The following is a 16,539-nucleotide window of genomic DNA, read 5'->3' on the forward strand; positions in this document are numbered from 1 at the left end:
AGATTCTTCAGGAGTTCTCCATGTATGGTATCTACGTACTTACCTACCTCCTGCTCGTCCTCTTCATCACTGTAGTATCCAGATACATCCCAGGTCAATTAGATTTCCATGCTGAGGTCACTAGAGGATTTTGTGGAGTCTTTTGCTTCTCTCTGTTCCCTGTTTATAGGATGCTCTCTTTGGAGTATTTAAAAGAAGACTATTTCTACACGTGTATGGAGGTTACATAAAAAAGAAATTACTCTATGGGCCCTCCTACATCCTTGCATCCTTGTCAGAATTGTGTAGATCATTTTCTTTATCTTTGCTATATGATCAGATCTATATATTTCTCATGCACACATCACCATAGTATTTAAGCAGTATTTTCCTTGCTTCACACCTTCTACTCATTCAGTTTCCATCCTTCTAGCCAATGGTTATAAACCCATCAACTACTCTGCTCCTTAGGCACAGATGGATTACTTGAGTGACATGAGACATTTCCTCTCCTATCGAGACTAAGCATACTGCCTACACAGTGCTCCCAACTCTGGTAGGGGTAACAATCATAAAATCATAGAACTGGAAGGGACCTCGAGAGGTCATCTAGTCTAGTCCCCTGCACTCAAGGCAGGACTAAGTATTATCTAGACCATCCCTGACACGTGTTTGTCCAACTTGCTCCTAAAAATTCCCAATGATTGAGATTCTACAACCTCCCTAGGCAATTTATCCCAGTGCTTAACCACCCCTGACTGTTGGGAAGTTTTTCCTAGTCCAACCTAAAACCTCCCTTGCCACAATTTAGGGCCATTGCTTCTTGTCCTATCCTCAGAGGTTAAGAACAACAATTTTTCTCCCTCCTCGTTGTAACAACCTTTTATGTACTTGAAAACTCTTATCATGTGCCCTCTCAGTCTTCTCTTCTCCAAACTAAACAAACCCATTATTTTTCAATCTTCCCTCATAGGTCATGTTTTCTAGACCTTTAATAATTTTTATTGCTCTTTACAGGACTTTTTCCAATCTGATCACATCTTCTCTTAAATGTGGTGCCCAGAACTGGACACAGTACTCCAGTTGAGACCTAATCAGCGCGGATTAGAGCGGAATAATTCTTTCTCGTGTCTTGCTTACAATACTCCTAATACATCCCAGAATGTTGTTTGCCTTTTTTGCAACAGTGTTACACTGTTGACTCATATTTATCTTGTGATCCACTATGATCCCTAGATCCCTTTCCGCAGTGCTCCTTCCTAGGCAGTCATTTCGCATTTTGTATGTGTGCAACTGATTGTTCCTTCCAGGGCCAGCTCCAGCGTTTTTGCTGCCCCAAGCAGTGAGAAAAAAAAGCCACGATCGGCAGCACTTCAGCGGCAGCAATTCAGAGGCAGGGACCCACCGCCGAAGAGCCAGACATGCCACCCCTTTCCATCAGCCACCCCAAGCACCTGCTTCCTGCGCTGGAACCGGGAGCCGGGCCCTGGTTTCTTCCTAATTGAGTACTTTGCATTTGTCCTTATTGAATTTCATCCTATTTACTTCAGACCATTTCTCCAGATCATTTTGAATTTTAATCCTATCCTCCAAAGCACTTGCAACCCCTCCCAGCTTGGTATCTCCCACAAACTTTATAAGTGTACTTTCTATGCCATTATCTAAATCATTTGAAGAAGATATTGAGTAGATGTGGACCCAGAACTGATCCCTGTGGGACCCCACTCATTATGCCCTTCCAGCATGACTGTGAACCACTGAGAACTACTCTCTGGGAACGATTTTCCAACCAGTTATGCACCCACCTTATAGTAGCTCCATCTAGGTTGTATTTCCCTAGTTTGTTTATGAGAAGGTCATGTGAGAAAGTATCAAAAGTCTTACTAAAGTCAAGATATACCACATCTACCGCTTTCTCCCCTATCCACAAGACTTGTTGCCCTGTCAAAGAAAGCTATCAGGTTGGTTTGAGATGACTTGTTCTTTGACAAATTGATGCTGACTGTTACTTATCACCTCTTTATCTTCTAGGTGTTTTCAAATTGATTTTGTAATTATTTACTCCATTATCTTTCCAGGTACAGAAATTAAGCTGACTGGTCTGTAATTCCCTTTTTATAGATGGGCACTATATTTGCCCTTTTCCAGTCTTCTGGAATGTTTTCCTTCTTCCATGACTTTTCAAAGATAATTGCAAATGGCTCCGATATCTCCTCAGTCAGCTCCTTGAGTATTCTAGGATGCATTTCATCAGGCCCTGGTGATGTGAAGATATCCAACTTGTCTAAGTAATTTTTTACTTATGTCCCTATTTTAGACTCTGATCCCACCTCATTTTCACTGGCATTCACTATGTTAGACTTCCAATTGCCACCAACCTTCTTGGTGAAAACCAAAACAAAAAAGTCATTAAGCACCTCTGCCATTTCCCCCCTCATTGAGTAACAAGCTTGGCCTTTCTCTTGCTTCTAATGTATTTGCAGAATGTTTTCTTGTTACTCTCTATGTCCCTAACTAGTTTGATCTTGTTTTGTGCCTTGGCTTTTCTAATATTGTGTAGGGACAAAATTAGAATTGAACTTCGAACTTTGAACTCTGATTCTATGTATGACAAAGCACCACTAATAGGCTGTCTCTGCCTCTGTTTTTTTTTTTAAATCATGCTAGTTTTATTCCTGTGCTCATTCCAGTAAGCATTTTACCAATGCAACCTGTGCACGTAACGTGACAGGAAAATGGATATTCTCCTCACTGCACTCTGAAAATACCTAGTCTGTCTCTTGTACATTTGGAAATACTGCACACATCCTGTTATTTGTTACCCTGTCTCCTACACTCCGCATCTCTCCCATTTGATTTTCTCGTCCAGGTGCATAGCTTTTAGATTGTCGGGACAGGAACTCTCTGTATGTCTGTACAGTGTCCAAAAAAATGAGGCCCCAACTTTCTTGGCGCTGCTACAATATAAATTTTAAATAAATAAATAAGGAGATTTTTTTTCTATAACAACTCTCAAATTTGGATCACAAGACAAATAATTTTGAAGTTTTGACAGTGACTTTGATAGTTAATTTCTGTGCTTACACTACATGAAAATTTGTGTTAAAAGCACAAAGATAGATACCTTGGAAAGGTTTGAGTTTCAGAATGTACTAGAGCTGCGTGCCCTGTCATGAAAGATTAAATCGCTGGAAAATTTTAAAATTTCCGTTGGAAAATTCAGAACTTCAATGAGCAAGTAAGTTTTAATTAAACAAATTCCTTTTGTGATAATAAAGTAAGTGGCAGTGAAAAGCTTGATTTGGTCTTATATGACAATATATTCTGATTTCTGACATGTGCAGCCATTTAAGTGAAGTCCATATATCAGCAAATCATCCAAATGCAAATGAAGCTCCTATCATCAGAAAATAGAAAATGCTAGATAAAATGCATGTTGTGATATACCACAAGTACATTCATTCTGTTAAAAGGTAATATAGCAAGTAAAAATTGAGAAGATTTGTTGGGAAAAAGTCTTCTAAAATTATAAAATTAGCAGTTAGTGATTAATGTCTTCACACTGAATATTATTGGCAGTTTTACTGTTCATCTCTTCTCAATACATTTTAAATGTATCAGATTATCTATCTAGACCTTATAGTATGCTCATCACCATGGCACCTGAGTACCTAAATCAGATCTTTTTTTTTTTTTTTTTTTTTTGGTTAACACAAAACTAGCAAAATAGACAAACCCTCTGTTTTTGTTTTGAATTTTACCTTTGTTTTACTGCTTCAAAATTATAAAGTGTGATCAGTGTGCTGTCACAGGACAAATAACTGAAAAACAGAAACATGGGGAAATGTAAGGAGGAGAAAGAGAGGAAAGATAAACACTCGTGAAATCAATATATATGGAAAAGAAGACTACTGAACATAAATTACATCAAATATCTGTAGTATAAAAAAATGCTTTTTCTGAATAACAACAATCTCCCTGCTTCTTAGATTTAAACAATTTCCTTAATTAGACACTAGATAGCTCCACGTGAGACACTTAGATAAATGGCTTGATTCAGCTTGGTTGGTGCAGGCAGAAGCAAATAAAATCCTCGAGCCAGAGAGGGGGAAGGTGGGAGCCAGCGCATCACAGAGCAGGTATATAATTGTTTGTATTTAGTATTTTAGGACAGAGCATGAGTCCAGAGCTATAAACGTTATACAGCTGCAGACCTGATCCAGAGACCATGGAACTCAATGAAACTCTTTCCATTGATTACAATGGGTCTGGTTATAAGGTTCATAAAGAATATTATAAAGAATTTACAGTTTAAAAGATAGGCTTAGACAATTATTTCTGGTAAGGCAAGCAGTATTTGCACTGCCACCTTCCTTTAGCCATTATGCTGGGGATGGCAACTTTAAATTGTGACACAGGAGTTCTGGCAGCAGTTTCTGCTCCAAGGATGACAATGTCATCTCCTGGCCACCCGGGCTTCTCCGCAGTCAGTGTCACCCACTTTAGAGGCTGTGCTGGCTGGCTGAAGGCCACCCTAATGTAGAGGGGTGGATTTGTAGTTGCCTTGCAATGCCAGAAACCCCTTTCAGGTGAACTTGCTGCTGCTGAGGTCCCTGCAGAAGCCAGCAGAATCCAGGGTTAAAGCTAGTCTTGGGAGCATGTATATTCATTCTCTACTTCAACATAAATAGATTTTTCCAGCTATCTGAGGAGGGCCATCTTGTGGAAATTTCTATTGATCCATATAAGAGTAATTTGTTTCTAACCTATACTGTAATTGGATATTTAAACAAGTAATGCCTATTCCATACTGCACCTGACGTACACACATAATGATTTTCCATCCTGATTAACAAATTAAAATAAAATACTAAATCTGTATTCTTTAAAAAAAAAAAAAGAAAAGATAATGCTTCTAGATGTAATAAAACAAATTCCATGATAGTAGGAATAATTATTTTATAATGAAGCTAATTGATTCATTGTGATTTTAAAAATATATATTTTGGACAGAAAATATTTGACCAACTCTGTCTAGTTAATATTATATAGCAGGTGAAAATCCTGTCCATATTGAAATAAATGGAAAAACTCCCCCATTGACTTCCATAGATCAGAATTTCACCCAGCATGTTAAAGGAAGGTTGTCAGATCTTGGTCATCCTTTCTGTGTAATGCTGATTCCTTAGGATGACTACCAAAAGTGCTTTGCATTCCCAGCTTCTGTCATAGAATAGCCGTCATCAGGTACAGCACAGACAGAACAAACTTGATATGTTGTTAATAATTATTATTACTGGAAGCCTAAACCTTGGCAAAACCTTTTCAGGCCCTTCCTTTGATTAATCTTCCATAGTCTTAAAATAATGTAAAACCCAGAAGGTTGTTCCTTAGAGCCCTTTAGAACAAAAATATCAACATTTAATAGCTATATTCCACATACTTTCATCTTAGCACCTTCTCCCATGCCACTCCTTGCACATGAAATTCTCCCCATTTGCCTCTGTCTCCCTACTCAAAACGTTCTTAAAAGACATTTCTGAAGACCAAGCCACCAAGAATAGAAAACGTACTTTAAAAAACAAACAAAATGCACCACCTGGTGTTTGTGATCCTTCCCCTGTGTATCATCTGTGTTTTGACTATATGCTCTTTTACGGCTCAATCCTGCATCCCTCATTCATTCTAGTAGTTCGTACTATCTGGGCAGATACTGCAGAAAAAGCACTTGGAAACATTAGTTGATATAAACACTAGTTGGTATTGGGCAAAATAAAAATATGAGACAACTGTCATAGAAGGGAGATGCCTGATGTGGTGCAGGTGGGTCACAGGAAGGTGAACATAAGAGCAAAAGGGCTCTCTGAAAAAATGCCGTCTATGCCTCTCAATCAGCAGCATCAAATTAAATGTACAAGAGTTTCAGTAACTTTGTTACTGTTGGCCGTGCTTCTGTTTCTGTTCCCATGGAAACAGGTGGTGAATTGCCACAAACATAAGAGGATTGCGAGTTTTATCTATATATTTAGCTCAAATGCAAATATCTGGAAGAGCTCCTCTCCTCCTATGGGCCAAATCCCTCTTAAAATTCATTTATTTCATGAATCTTTCCAATACTGAATATCCACAGAAAGTGTTTCTACTTATTACTGTGCTTAAATTGTAACATGCCTGCCCGAGTTAGACTATAAGCAACAGAGGCAAGGATCCAGTCTTTTCTATTGTTTGTTGTTTGTATTACTATTAGTAGCTCTAATCAGGGATCGGGACCCCTTGTGCTAGGGGTTGTAGAAACAGAACAAAAAGATGGTCCCTGCCCCAAAGAGCTTGCAATTTAAGTGTAATACGTGAGACAACAAATGGACACAGACAGGCGGACAGGGGGGTACAAGGAAACAATGAACAATCTTGATCAGCATAATATGCTGTGATATCAGCTCACCAGCAGCCTAGCCATTGTCAAGTTTTTTGTAGGTATCACAGTAAAGGAGAGTTTTAACGAGAGATGTGAAGGAAGATAAAGAGGTAGCTTTGTGAATGTTTATGGGGAACTCCTCCCAAGTGTGAGGGGAGCAGCATGGGAGAAAGCATGAAGGTGCCTGTTTGAAAAGGTAACAGCAAGACAGTGGACACTGACGTGGGCTGATTAGAGGTGGGAGCTGACCTTTCAATAGTGAATGAGAGATGATTTTTTCAAACCCTAGTACTTTTATTGACTTTTAGACAAAGGGGAAAAAAAGGAAGAATAACATGCCAGTGTGGGACAAACGCAACACAGACAGAAATTGAGTATAAATCACACATGGCACAAACACGAGTGATCAACTGGTTTAACAAAGAAACTTGTCTCCAGTATAATGTCAGATCCATATGACAATGACCCACTAGTGATCTTCTAAAGACATTCAGGGTGTGCTACAATCTTATAGTAATTTTATTTAAACGAGGGAGGGAAAGACATTCTGTTGCAGAATAGGCCACAGTCTCTCCAAAAATTATTTGGGGGCAGGGGTGCGAGGGATCAGAAGTGGTACTGAGATGTAATACAGTTCCTGAATGAGGTATATATTAAAATATGAGGATTTTGGTTCTCGTCTCCAGAGGTTTCAGGGGAACAGAAATGGCTGGCTTTAAGAATCTTAATGTTAATTTTCAATAAGCCTTGAAGCACTGGGAAAGATCCAGAAGACTGGAAGAAAACCAATAGTAGTGCAAGTTTTTAAAAAAAGGGTACATGGGATGACCCAGGTGATTATAGTTCTGTCAGACTGACAATGATCCTGGGCAAGAAAATGGAGTGGCTGTTGCAGGACTTGATTAATAAAAAATTAAAGGAGGTAATGCAAATCAATTTGAGTTTATGGAAGATAGATCCTGTCTAAACAGATATCTTTTTTGATGAGATTACAAATTTGGTTGTAAAGGTAATAGGACTGATGTAATAAACTTCTGTAAGACATTTGAAGTGGTACAACACAACATTTTGATTAAAAAACTAGAACAATATAAAATTGACATGTCACACATTAGATGGATTAAAAACTGGCTACGTGATTGGTCTCAAAATGTAATTGTAAGCAGGGAATCATCCACTAGTGGGTATGTTTCTAGTGGGGTTCCACAGAGTTTGGTTTTTGGCCCTACACTAGTAAGCATTTTTATTAATGAGCTGGAAGAAAATATAAAATTATCACTGATAAGGTTTGCAGATGCCACAAAAATTGGAGGAGTGGTAAATAATGAAGAGGACAGGTCACTGATCTGGATCATTTGGTAAACTGGGTCTAAGCAAACAGTATGTGTTTTAATATGGCTAAATGTAGATGTATACAGCTAGGAACAAAGAATGTAGGCCATAGTTACAAGATGGGGGAGTCTGTCCTGGAAAGCAGTTACTCTGAAAAAGATTTGAGGGTTGTGGTGGATAATCAGCTGAACATGAGGTCCCAGTGTGATGCTGTGGCCAGAAGAGCTAATGCAATCCTTCGGTGCATAGCAGGGGAATCTTGAGTAGGAGCAGAGAGGTTATTTTGCCTCCGTATTTGGCACTTGTGCTACTGCTGCTGCAATACTTGCCCAGTTGTGGTACCCACAATTCAAGAAGGATGTTGATAAACTGGAGAGGATTCAGGGAAAAGCCACAAGAATGATTAAAGGATTAGAAAACTTGTTTTATAGTGATGGACTCAAAGAGCTCAATCTATTTACTTAACAAAGAGAAGGTTAAGGGGTGACTTTATTAGCTTCTATAAGTATCTACAGGGGGAACAGATATTTAAGAATGGGTTTTTCAGTCTAGTACAAAAAGGTCTGACATGATCCACTGGAAACAAAGCATACATTTTTGACGTTGAGGGTAATTAACCCTTGGAACATTTTACCAAGGCTCCTGGTGGATTCTCCATCATTGACAGCTGTTAAATCAAGATTGGATTTTTGACTAAAAGATATCGTCTAGGAATTATTTTGGGGAAGGTCTATGGTCTGTGTTAGACAGGAGGTCAGACAAGATTATCACAGTTGTCCCTTCTGGTCTTGGAATCTATGACTCCATGAATCTTGTCTCACAGAGCTTTCACAGAATTATGCCCCAGAAGATAAAGGGGCAGTTTCTCAGCTGATGTAAATTATCATAACTCCGTTGATTTAAGTGGAGCTATGACAATTTGCACTGGCTGAGGATCAGCCCAAAAGTCTTTTGCATCACAGATCACCTGGAGTTTTGCTAGGAGTAATATGGCTGTCATACTCCTGCCTCTTCATGATCCCATCTAAGCGATACATAATCTTTTCACCAAGGGACAGTGTGGTCTTATGCCACTGACTACTGAGAAGGGTTTAAATAGTTCTTCTTTATCCAATGTCACTGCTTTAAAGATAAAACATTTGCAGAATAGTGAATACATTCCAAATCTGTTTTTTATTCATTCATGACATTTTCAAACTAGCAACATTAATTAAATGCATGAGATCAAGTTCATATGACAATAGTAATACCAAGAATTTACCATTAAAGATCTCAAAGCACTTCACAAAGGTAAATGTTCTTACTCACATTTTACAGACGGGGGAACTATGGAATAGAAATGTTAAGTGATTTGCCCAATGTCACACAGCAAATAAATGGCAGAGCAGGGGATAGATGATAAATATTCAGTCCCCCAGTCCTGTGCCCTATCCACTACAATAACTCTATTCTGTAAACTTTCTTAAATGTAAGCAGAAAGTAAAGCAACACAAAAATAACAGATAATATATTTTGAGTTTATTCATTCTAAATCTTTAAAACAAAGAGAATATAATCATTTTATTTCATAGGATTTTGAACTAAACAACGAGATGAAAATGAATGTTCTAAATTTGCTGGAAGAAGTTTTGAGAGATCCAGACCTTCTGCCACAAGAAAGAAAAGCCACAGCAAACATACTGAGGTAAAGATGTTTAAATTTAATTAATATGAATTAATTTTCATATTATGAAAAACAAAGAAATCAATAGCTTGCCATAACACAGTGTCTTCATTTCTGAAAGATCACAGAGTGCTTAACAATTGAAATACAAACCATATACAGGGATAACATTACATCTACCAATGAAATGCAGCCACCTCTGGGATAAAATGTGGCAATTGTTTAGCAGCATATAGCAACGTTGCACAGGAATCAAAGAATATTTTAAGAAGTAGAAACTGCAAGAAGATTGACGAGAATTTAGGTGTGCATAACGTTATTATCCAATTTGGTAAAAACTATTGTGTGATTTTTGTTAATGACAACAAGCAGTCCGGACATGAGATTTACAATTCACCCAGAAACATACATCTTCAGCAGCACATAACAAATATCATGCAGGGCATCAGTTCTGTATTCATTTAGAGAGGAGGATGCTACCTACTGTAAATAATCAACACCATTTCTTAAAGTATATAGATGTTCCTTGAAGGTCTTCCATCCAAATGATGAGCAGCTCAACCTGCTTAGCTGGTGAAACTGGCAGCCTAATGTGATATGAAAGATTAAATAAAAGAGATGTTACTTATACTTTATGATATACTGATAGCCATGACTAAAGTTACTTGGGTGGATTATAGGAGTAAATGCCTGGTTAACTAATTGCCGTAAAATAAAAGGCATAAGAGTTTCTGCAGAGGGATAAAATTGAGTGAAATTACAAAGCTAGACTGTATTGTAATGTCAAAGGAAAGACAACTGGCTTTGCATATACATATTAATGTGTGTAATTTCACTCAATCAGTGTGGTGGGAATGACATACATTTTATAAGAAAGTAGCTGATATCTATGTACATTTTGTAAAATTAGTAAGGAAGAATTAAGAGTAGAAAATCAGAGAAGTAAGATATGAAAAACGGAATAATCAAGGACATGCCTCAGCAGCTTCTTAGAGTTCTTGAATATTCTGCCTGAAAGTCAATAAATATGTGCTTGATTCTCTGAGAACATAGGACAAATTTCCACATCAGATATTTATGTGAAAAGGAACAGGTCAGAAAATGAGTGAGAAGCTGACTTGGTGGATAAAAACTGATTGAAGGGCAAGAATAGTATCTTAAGAAATAGGTCTTTTAAGATGAGAATTTGTTACTGCATGTTAGTAAGGCCTCAGTTCATTTTTTCACATAAATAAAAAAACATAAACCCTAGTATAATATATCATATATGTAACGCGTAGTATTAATTAAAATAAGAATTGCACAGGTGTTAATTATTCTTGCTTAGATGAAGCTTAAGAAAGAAGGATGTAACCGATTGTCGTACAATAGGTTTTAACAATGCATCTATGAGCGAAGAATACAAAGGAAACCAAGATGCTGGGAAAGAGATCTGAAGTTACTTTGAAATCCTTAAAGATCTCAGCCAAATATAGGCCTGAGGGAGAATAGAATGAAGTGCTATTGACAGAGAGATGGGATAAACGTGAACATTGAAGACATATATATCTATCAAGTTGATACATAAAACATTGGTTGTTCCTTCCAAAAAGAACAATAGCAGAGGCGATGCTGAAACTGTTTGTGAACGAATTCCTCCCTTTCCAGCGGTGTTCTATTGCTCCTTTAGACTGCATTTATTTACTTGTGTATGTGCCTTTCTATGACACTTACTGATGCAGTTTCTGTCTGAGCACCACATATCAATTAATGAATAGAGCTGGTAAAAAAACTACATTAAACATTTGTTTTATGAAAAATGTTTTTTGTCCATAATGAATGTTTATGAAAAGTTTTTGTTCTGGTAGACATGTTCCAGTTTTCCAACAACAAAAAATGAAAACCAAAACATTTTAGTTTTCAAAAACTGAAATATTTTTGGCATTTTTAATGGGAAAAAAGGGGTCAGGAAAGAGAAAAAAGAAAGAGAAAGGAATAGCAGGACCAAAAACCAAAATATTTTGTGGAATAAACATTTTATTGAAAAATTCCACAAAGAATTTGAACAAAAAAATTCTTCATTTTTTTTGTAGAAAATATGTAGCATTTACTGAGCATCTCTATTAATTAATTTATCCTCACAGCAGCCTCCTGAGCTAAAGGAGTATTATCACCCCCATTTTACACATGGGGAACCAAAACTTAGATTAAATAATTTACATGGGAGATTGTCACAGAGCCAGGAAGAGATTCAGATTTCCTGAGTCCCAGTCCACTGCCATTAGTGCAGAGCCAGCATCCCTCTCCTTTCTATACCTGTAGTCCACCTTTACTTGGTCCTATCAGATCTTTCAAACAGTCAGCCTAGGTCACACCTTTGCTGGAAGAGTTTCATGTAGTATTGATGGTTCAGTATATATCATTATTCCCTCTGGGAGAATAATGTACTAATGACCCAGTGTGGTTTCAAAGGATACTGTGTGCTGTGCGTTCTTTCAAATGAGGTATTACATCAAGGTCCTGAGTAATTATGGTTATTAAAAATCCTGTGTTACTTTTCACAAGGATAGTAGAGGTACTAATTCTACTTGCCCTGGCCAATTCCTGCACTTGGTGTTTACATGTGCCTAATTACATTCTTCCAGTAGTTTGAATAGAATAAGTTGCTGTTAGTTTCCTTTATAGTGTCACTGTTCTGAGTTGTTGAATAGTTACTGAACAGTTGATTCTATAGGTAACTTTATTTCATCAGCAGCTGAAATTATTCCTGTCTACAGCCTATATATGTATTTATTATATATGCATAGTACTTTAGAAACTTTCAGGATGAAAATTGTTGCATAAATGTAAGATTATCATGTTCATAATTTAAATTGGTGTTCCACTACAATCAGTAGAATGTCAGGATGCAAGTAAAAGGTGCTGTCACCTAAAATGTAGCAGTCCCATAAGATCTTGTACTGCACAAGCAGCTACAAAGGAGATGTGTATTTGCTAAACTTACATGGAGGATTTTAGTAATAATCAATTGGTTACGAGAAAGTCATTCCTCAAGATTTTATCCTTCTGAATAGCCTCAGCAATCCCATGAAACAGAGAGTATTAGAGCAGTTCTGATTTTGCTCAAAAATCATTTAGCCAGGAAAAACATGCGTCATACATCTTAACTTAGACAGATGAAGTCTGACTCCTAATTCACCTGAAGAAAATGGGTTTCTGGGTCTTAGGAGCAGTTTCTAAGACTCTAAAAAAAAAAAAAAAAAAAAAAAAAAAAAAAAGTACAGCAGTTACATCCAGAGTAGCATTCTCTAAAATACTATGTGGTAACTGAGAAGAGAAAATAAACACTGACTAACTAATCAGAGATATTTTCTTTTCTGAAGACTTACGTTTGCCTAGCTGTTGTCATCTGCTAATGAAACAAGGATGATGGTTCTATCACTTATCTACAAGCCTAGATTGGTAGGTTTCCAGGCCTAAAGTGTACACATGTAAAAGTTCAAGTGCTCTGCTCTTGATGGTAAGATTGTGGGCATGCACTTTTTTTTGACTTACTTCTATTCTGCACTGGCAATAACCCATGAGTCTGAGTACTGTCAGTATAGCACCTGACTCTTGAGAAATAACCTGTGCAATGAACCAAAGCTCAGAACCCTCTGAAAAGCTCTGACCAGGGGGAGTTGCAATGACTTTTCTTTGAGCTATTGAATGTTCCATGTGAGGTCATCTACAGAGCTCTGTCCCCACCTCTGGTTCTTCAATTTGTCATCTTGTTTGTTGAATCAGAATTGGAACTGGTTCCAGGTCTTTCTTCATAAGCTTGACCTTGGGATTCCCAGAAATCAATAATCAGAAATCAATAGTGTCATGTCATGAGGATTTGGATGGTCTGATAGAGTGTAGAGGGCCTCTGACTGAATACTGCCACAATTTTCATTGGGATCAAGAACCAACAGAAGAAAAAGAGGAGATGGCACCATCATTCCCTGGACTCCCATTCTTCCTCTAAAATTCAAATTGTCTTAGTGCTGACAGATTCAAATGTTCCCTGTGCTAACAATTAAATTATTGCTTGTGCTGTGAAAGAAGGACTAGTGCTGTGCAAGGGTTTCTGTTCCTTTGAGATCACTGTTCCACACTGATGCCATTCCTGATTCCATGCCTCCTTCTGGCAGCAGTTCCAGGAGAAGATTCTTTGTACTCCTCCCCCTATCTGAAGGAGTGTTCTTTCTGTTCTTAGTCTCTGAACACTACAATTCTTGTGACAATGACAACTGCAGTTAAGGTTCTTGTAACTAAGAAAATAGATGAGTTTCAGGCTTTAATGGCAGACCCTCCTTAGTTGCGGCAGGATAAGGTGGTATTGTGTCCTTATTCTAAACTCATCTCTGTAGTGATCACTGGTTTTCATCTGAATCAGACTACTAATTTATTTGTTTTCTACCATTCACTACTAGAGGAGGTTAGGTTACATGTTTTGGGTGCTTAAGAGGGTACTTAACTACTACTGTTGTAAAACAAAACTATTCCTTTAGTCCCCTGAACTGTTCATAACTTAAAGTGGCAGGATTAGGAGAGAGACAATATTTGCTGAAGTTGATTAAATCTTGTACAGAAAAATACTCTGAGTACTAAAAGTGCCAGAACATTATCAGCTAAGTGTAAAACAGCTGCTAGGGCCTGTTCCATTATAGAAATTTGTAGAGCTGCTACCTGGTAGTCCATCCCTTGGTGTAGCATTACCCTCTTGGCCTGGCCTCAGTTTGGGAGAGCAGGCCTGCAGTCATTATCCAGTTCATCACCTTCCTATACCCACTTTGAGCCTATGTACAGGCATGTCCCAGAAGTGTGGATCTGTACTGACCATCTACCTGAAGGATGTCAGTTACAGTGACTGATTTCTTCTGAAAATTGATCCAGCATTAGTATGTGCATCTGTGTGCCAGCTGACCCTTTTGCACACATGTATGCCTCTCTTTGAAAATCTGGCCCTAACAGTTAATCTTATTCCTCCAATTTGAAAATGGTTAAGGGGGAATTTGTGTTTCATAAGCAAATTTTATTGTTAAACCCAGAAATATTATGATCACCGCCAGAAAAGACAGAATAAAGGAACTAGGTGGTAAAGAAGGTCTTTATGCTTGCTTCTAAACTGCTCCATGCAAACTCAAGTGATCAAGCAGAATGGCTGGTATTTTTTGCATGATGAATTCCTGGTTGAGCAGGCTGACAGGATATCTCCACAGGGCAGAGAAGCTTTTTTAAAAAGCTATTATTCCTGAAAGCCAAACAGGCCCTGCTGAAATATGTTCTGCTGGAATAGGGCTTGAGGTTTGATCTGCCTTAGTTAGTAAACTTGGAATCTGGACAGAACTTCATTGACACTGAGGCATGAACAGATTGCTGATACTGAACCAGGGAGTTGTAAACTATAGGCTGGATCTGTACTGCAGTGAACAGTATTAGCTGATAAACAGCCCCATCTGGAAAAAAAATCGTGGTTTAAAATAACCATTTCCTTCCTCTCATAAATAACAAAAATGTATTTAGACCCAAGGATACAGAGAGTTAAAGCTTTGGCTGGACAACCAATGCTCTTTCACTATGTGATCTCATCAGACAATAAATCTCAAGGCATCTACCTAATTCTACCCTTTTTTAAGTTATGTTTTTTGTTTTTTTTTATTTACAGCTAAGAGAATGAAAAGTTAGCCAACTTGTGACAACACGTGCTTTAAAAAAAAAGTTACTTCAGGATGGTTATAACCAGTATTTGAAGTGTTGGGACAAGAAGTTAAGAATTGTTTAAATGTGAGAGACATGTGAGAGCTACTAAACTTACCAGCTGAATCTGGGAAGGAGAAAACTCATTCTTTTTCATCCAACACCTTCCTTTCCTGTAGAGAAATGCCCCATCTAGGTTTAATTTAGTGCTCATTGAGAGTTGAGATGTCTGTCAAGCATATCTTGGATGCAGGATCTCTCTCTCTCTCTCTGTCTCTCATATCTCTGCTCACCTGAATCTGGGCTTCCTCCTTAGCTGCTAGGAACTATCCAGGTGCAGAAATATATTTCATCCAACTAGAGGAAACAGGTCCATAAACATCATTCAGCTTTTCAGGTGGGCTCTGGATCTGAGGGCAAAAATTTGTCTTCCGTTTAAATTTCCTAGACTTCTGTTGTGACAAGCCAGGCACAGCCCCTTAGCATATTCCACCTCGTTATTCAAAGTGCACTAATTGAAGGACTGCTTTGTTGGAAGTGCTGGTGTGAATGTAATGGAAGCTACTGTTGTGCCATCAGGACAAGTAGTCTTAATTAATCCAATACAGGAAAGGGCACTGTACTGCCTAAGAGCTAGGACTGGAGCACAAATTCATAAAAGATGGAGTCTTTTTTCCTAAGAACACAAAATTGGAGAAAATGCACCAGAATCTTTTAGAAATGAGGGGTTGGAGGACTATTTGTGCAAAATCCTAATTCTGCAATGTGAGAGCACATCAGGAGAAGTAGTGGTGATGTAAGGTCAAATATTTAGAGCCATTTAACAGCATGATCTCCCCTAAGCATGTTTTGTTGGATCAAACAAATTCTGAACAGTCTCTTCTGTATCCAAGACTCAAAATAATCCCCCTTCTAAATCATTAAGCACACCAATCTTGCTTGGATAATAAATGGTAACAATAAACCATAGACGCATGTGCCTCCAAAGAAGAGCCCTCACACAGCAGAGAAAATATTCCAGACAATGCAGAGCTATGGAAGTGATCAAATGCACGTCTTCTGTATCAACAAGCTGAGTATTTTATTCAGGTCTGTGCTGCAAATAAAGGCCTGACCCTTCCAAGCTTAGCAAACACCTTCTGAGAAGTGATGGGAGTTAAGGATGGTCAGCACTACTCAGCACCATATAGGGTCAAGCACAAAGTCAACTGCTTAGCAATTAACATACTGTCCATCAACAAGACACCCACACTGGTGTTCTCTGAGAAGGTATTGAGAATTCTCCTGAAGAATAAAATAAGATTTTAAGGCTTTGGATGGCATAACCATTAGACATGGGAGTGTTTCCACTTCTCTGAAGAAGAGGGCATTTTGTGAGGATTTGATGGGCCCAAAGTGCAGGTTAGGACTCAGGCAAGGAGCATTCTTGAGTAGTATAACATGGTTT

The 16,539-nt window shown here is 38.0% G+C and overlaps 1 protein-coding gene across 2 annotated transcripts in view; it reads left to right on the forward strand.

Annotated features, from left to right (window-relative positions):
- Window positions 1–16,539, forward strand: part of RASGRF2 (Ras protein specific guanine nucleotide releasing factor 2) — a 241,924-nt gene that overhangs the window by 200,064 nt on the left and 25,321 nt on the right. For both annotated transcript variants that reach the window (XM_032793920.2, XM_032793929.2), the window contains exon 19: window positions 9,298–9,410. In XM_032793920.2, coding sequence (XP_032649811.1) covers window positions 9,298–9,410 — 113 coding nt within the window. The remainder of the gene's footprint in view (window positions 1–9,297; window positions 9,411–16,539) is intronic.

The sequence above is a fragment of the Chelonoidis abingdonii genome, chromosome 6, assembly GCF_003597395.2.
Source record: "Chelonoidis abingdonii isolate Lonesome George chromosome 6, CheloAbing_2.0, whole genome shotgun sequence".
Taxonomy (NCBI): Eukaryota; Metazoa; Chordata; order Testudines; family Testudinidae; genus Chelonoidis; species Chelonoidis abingdonii.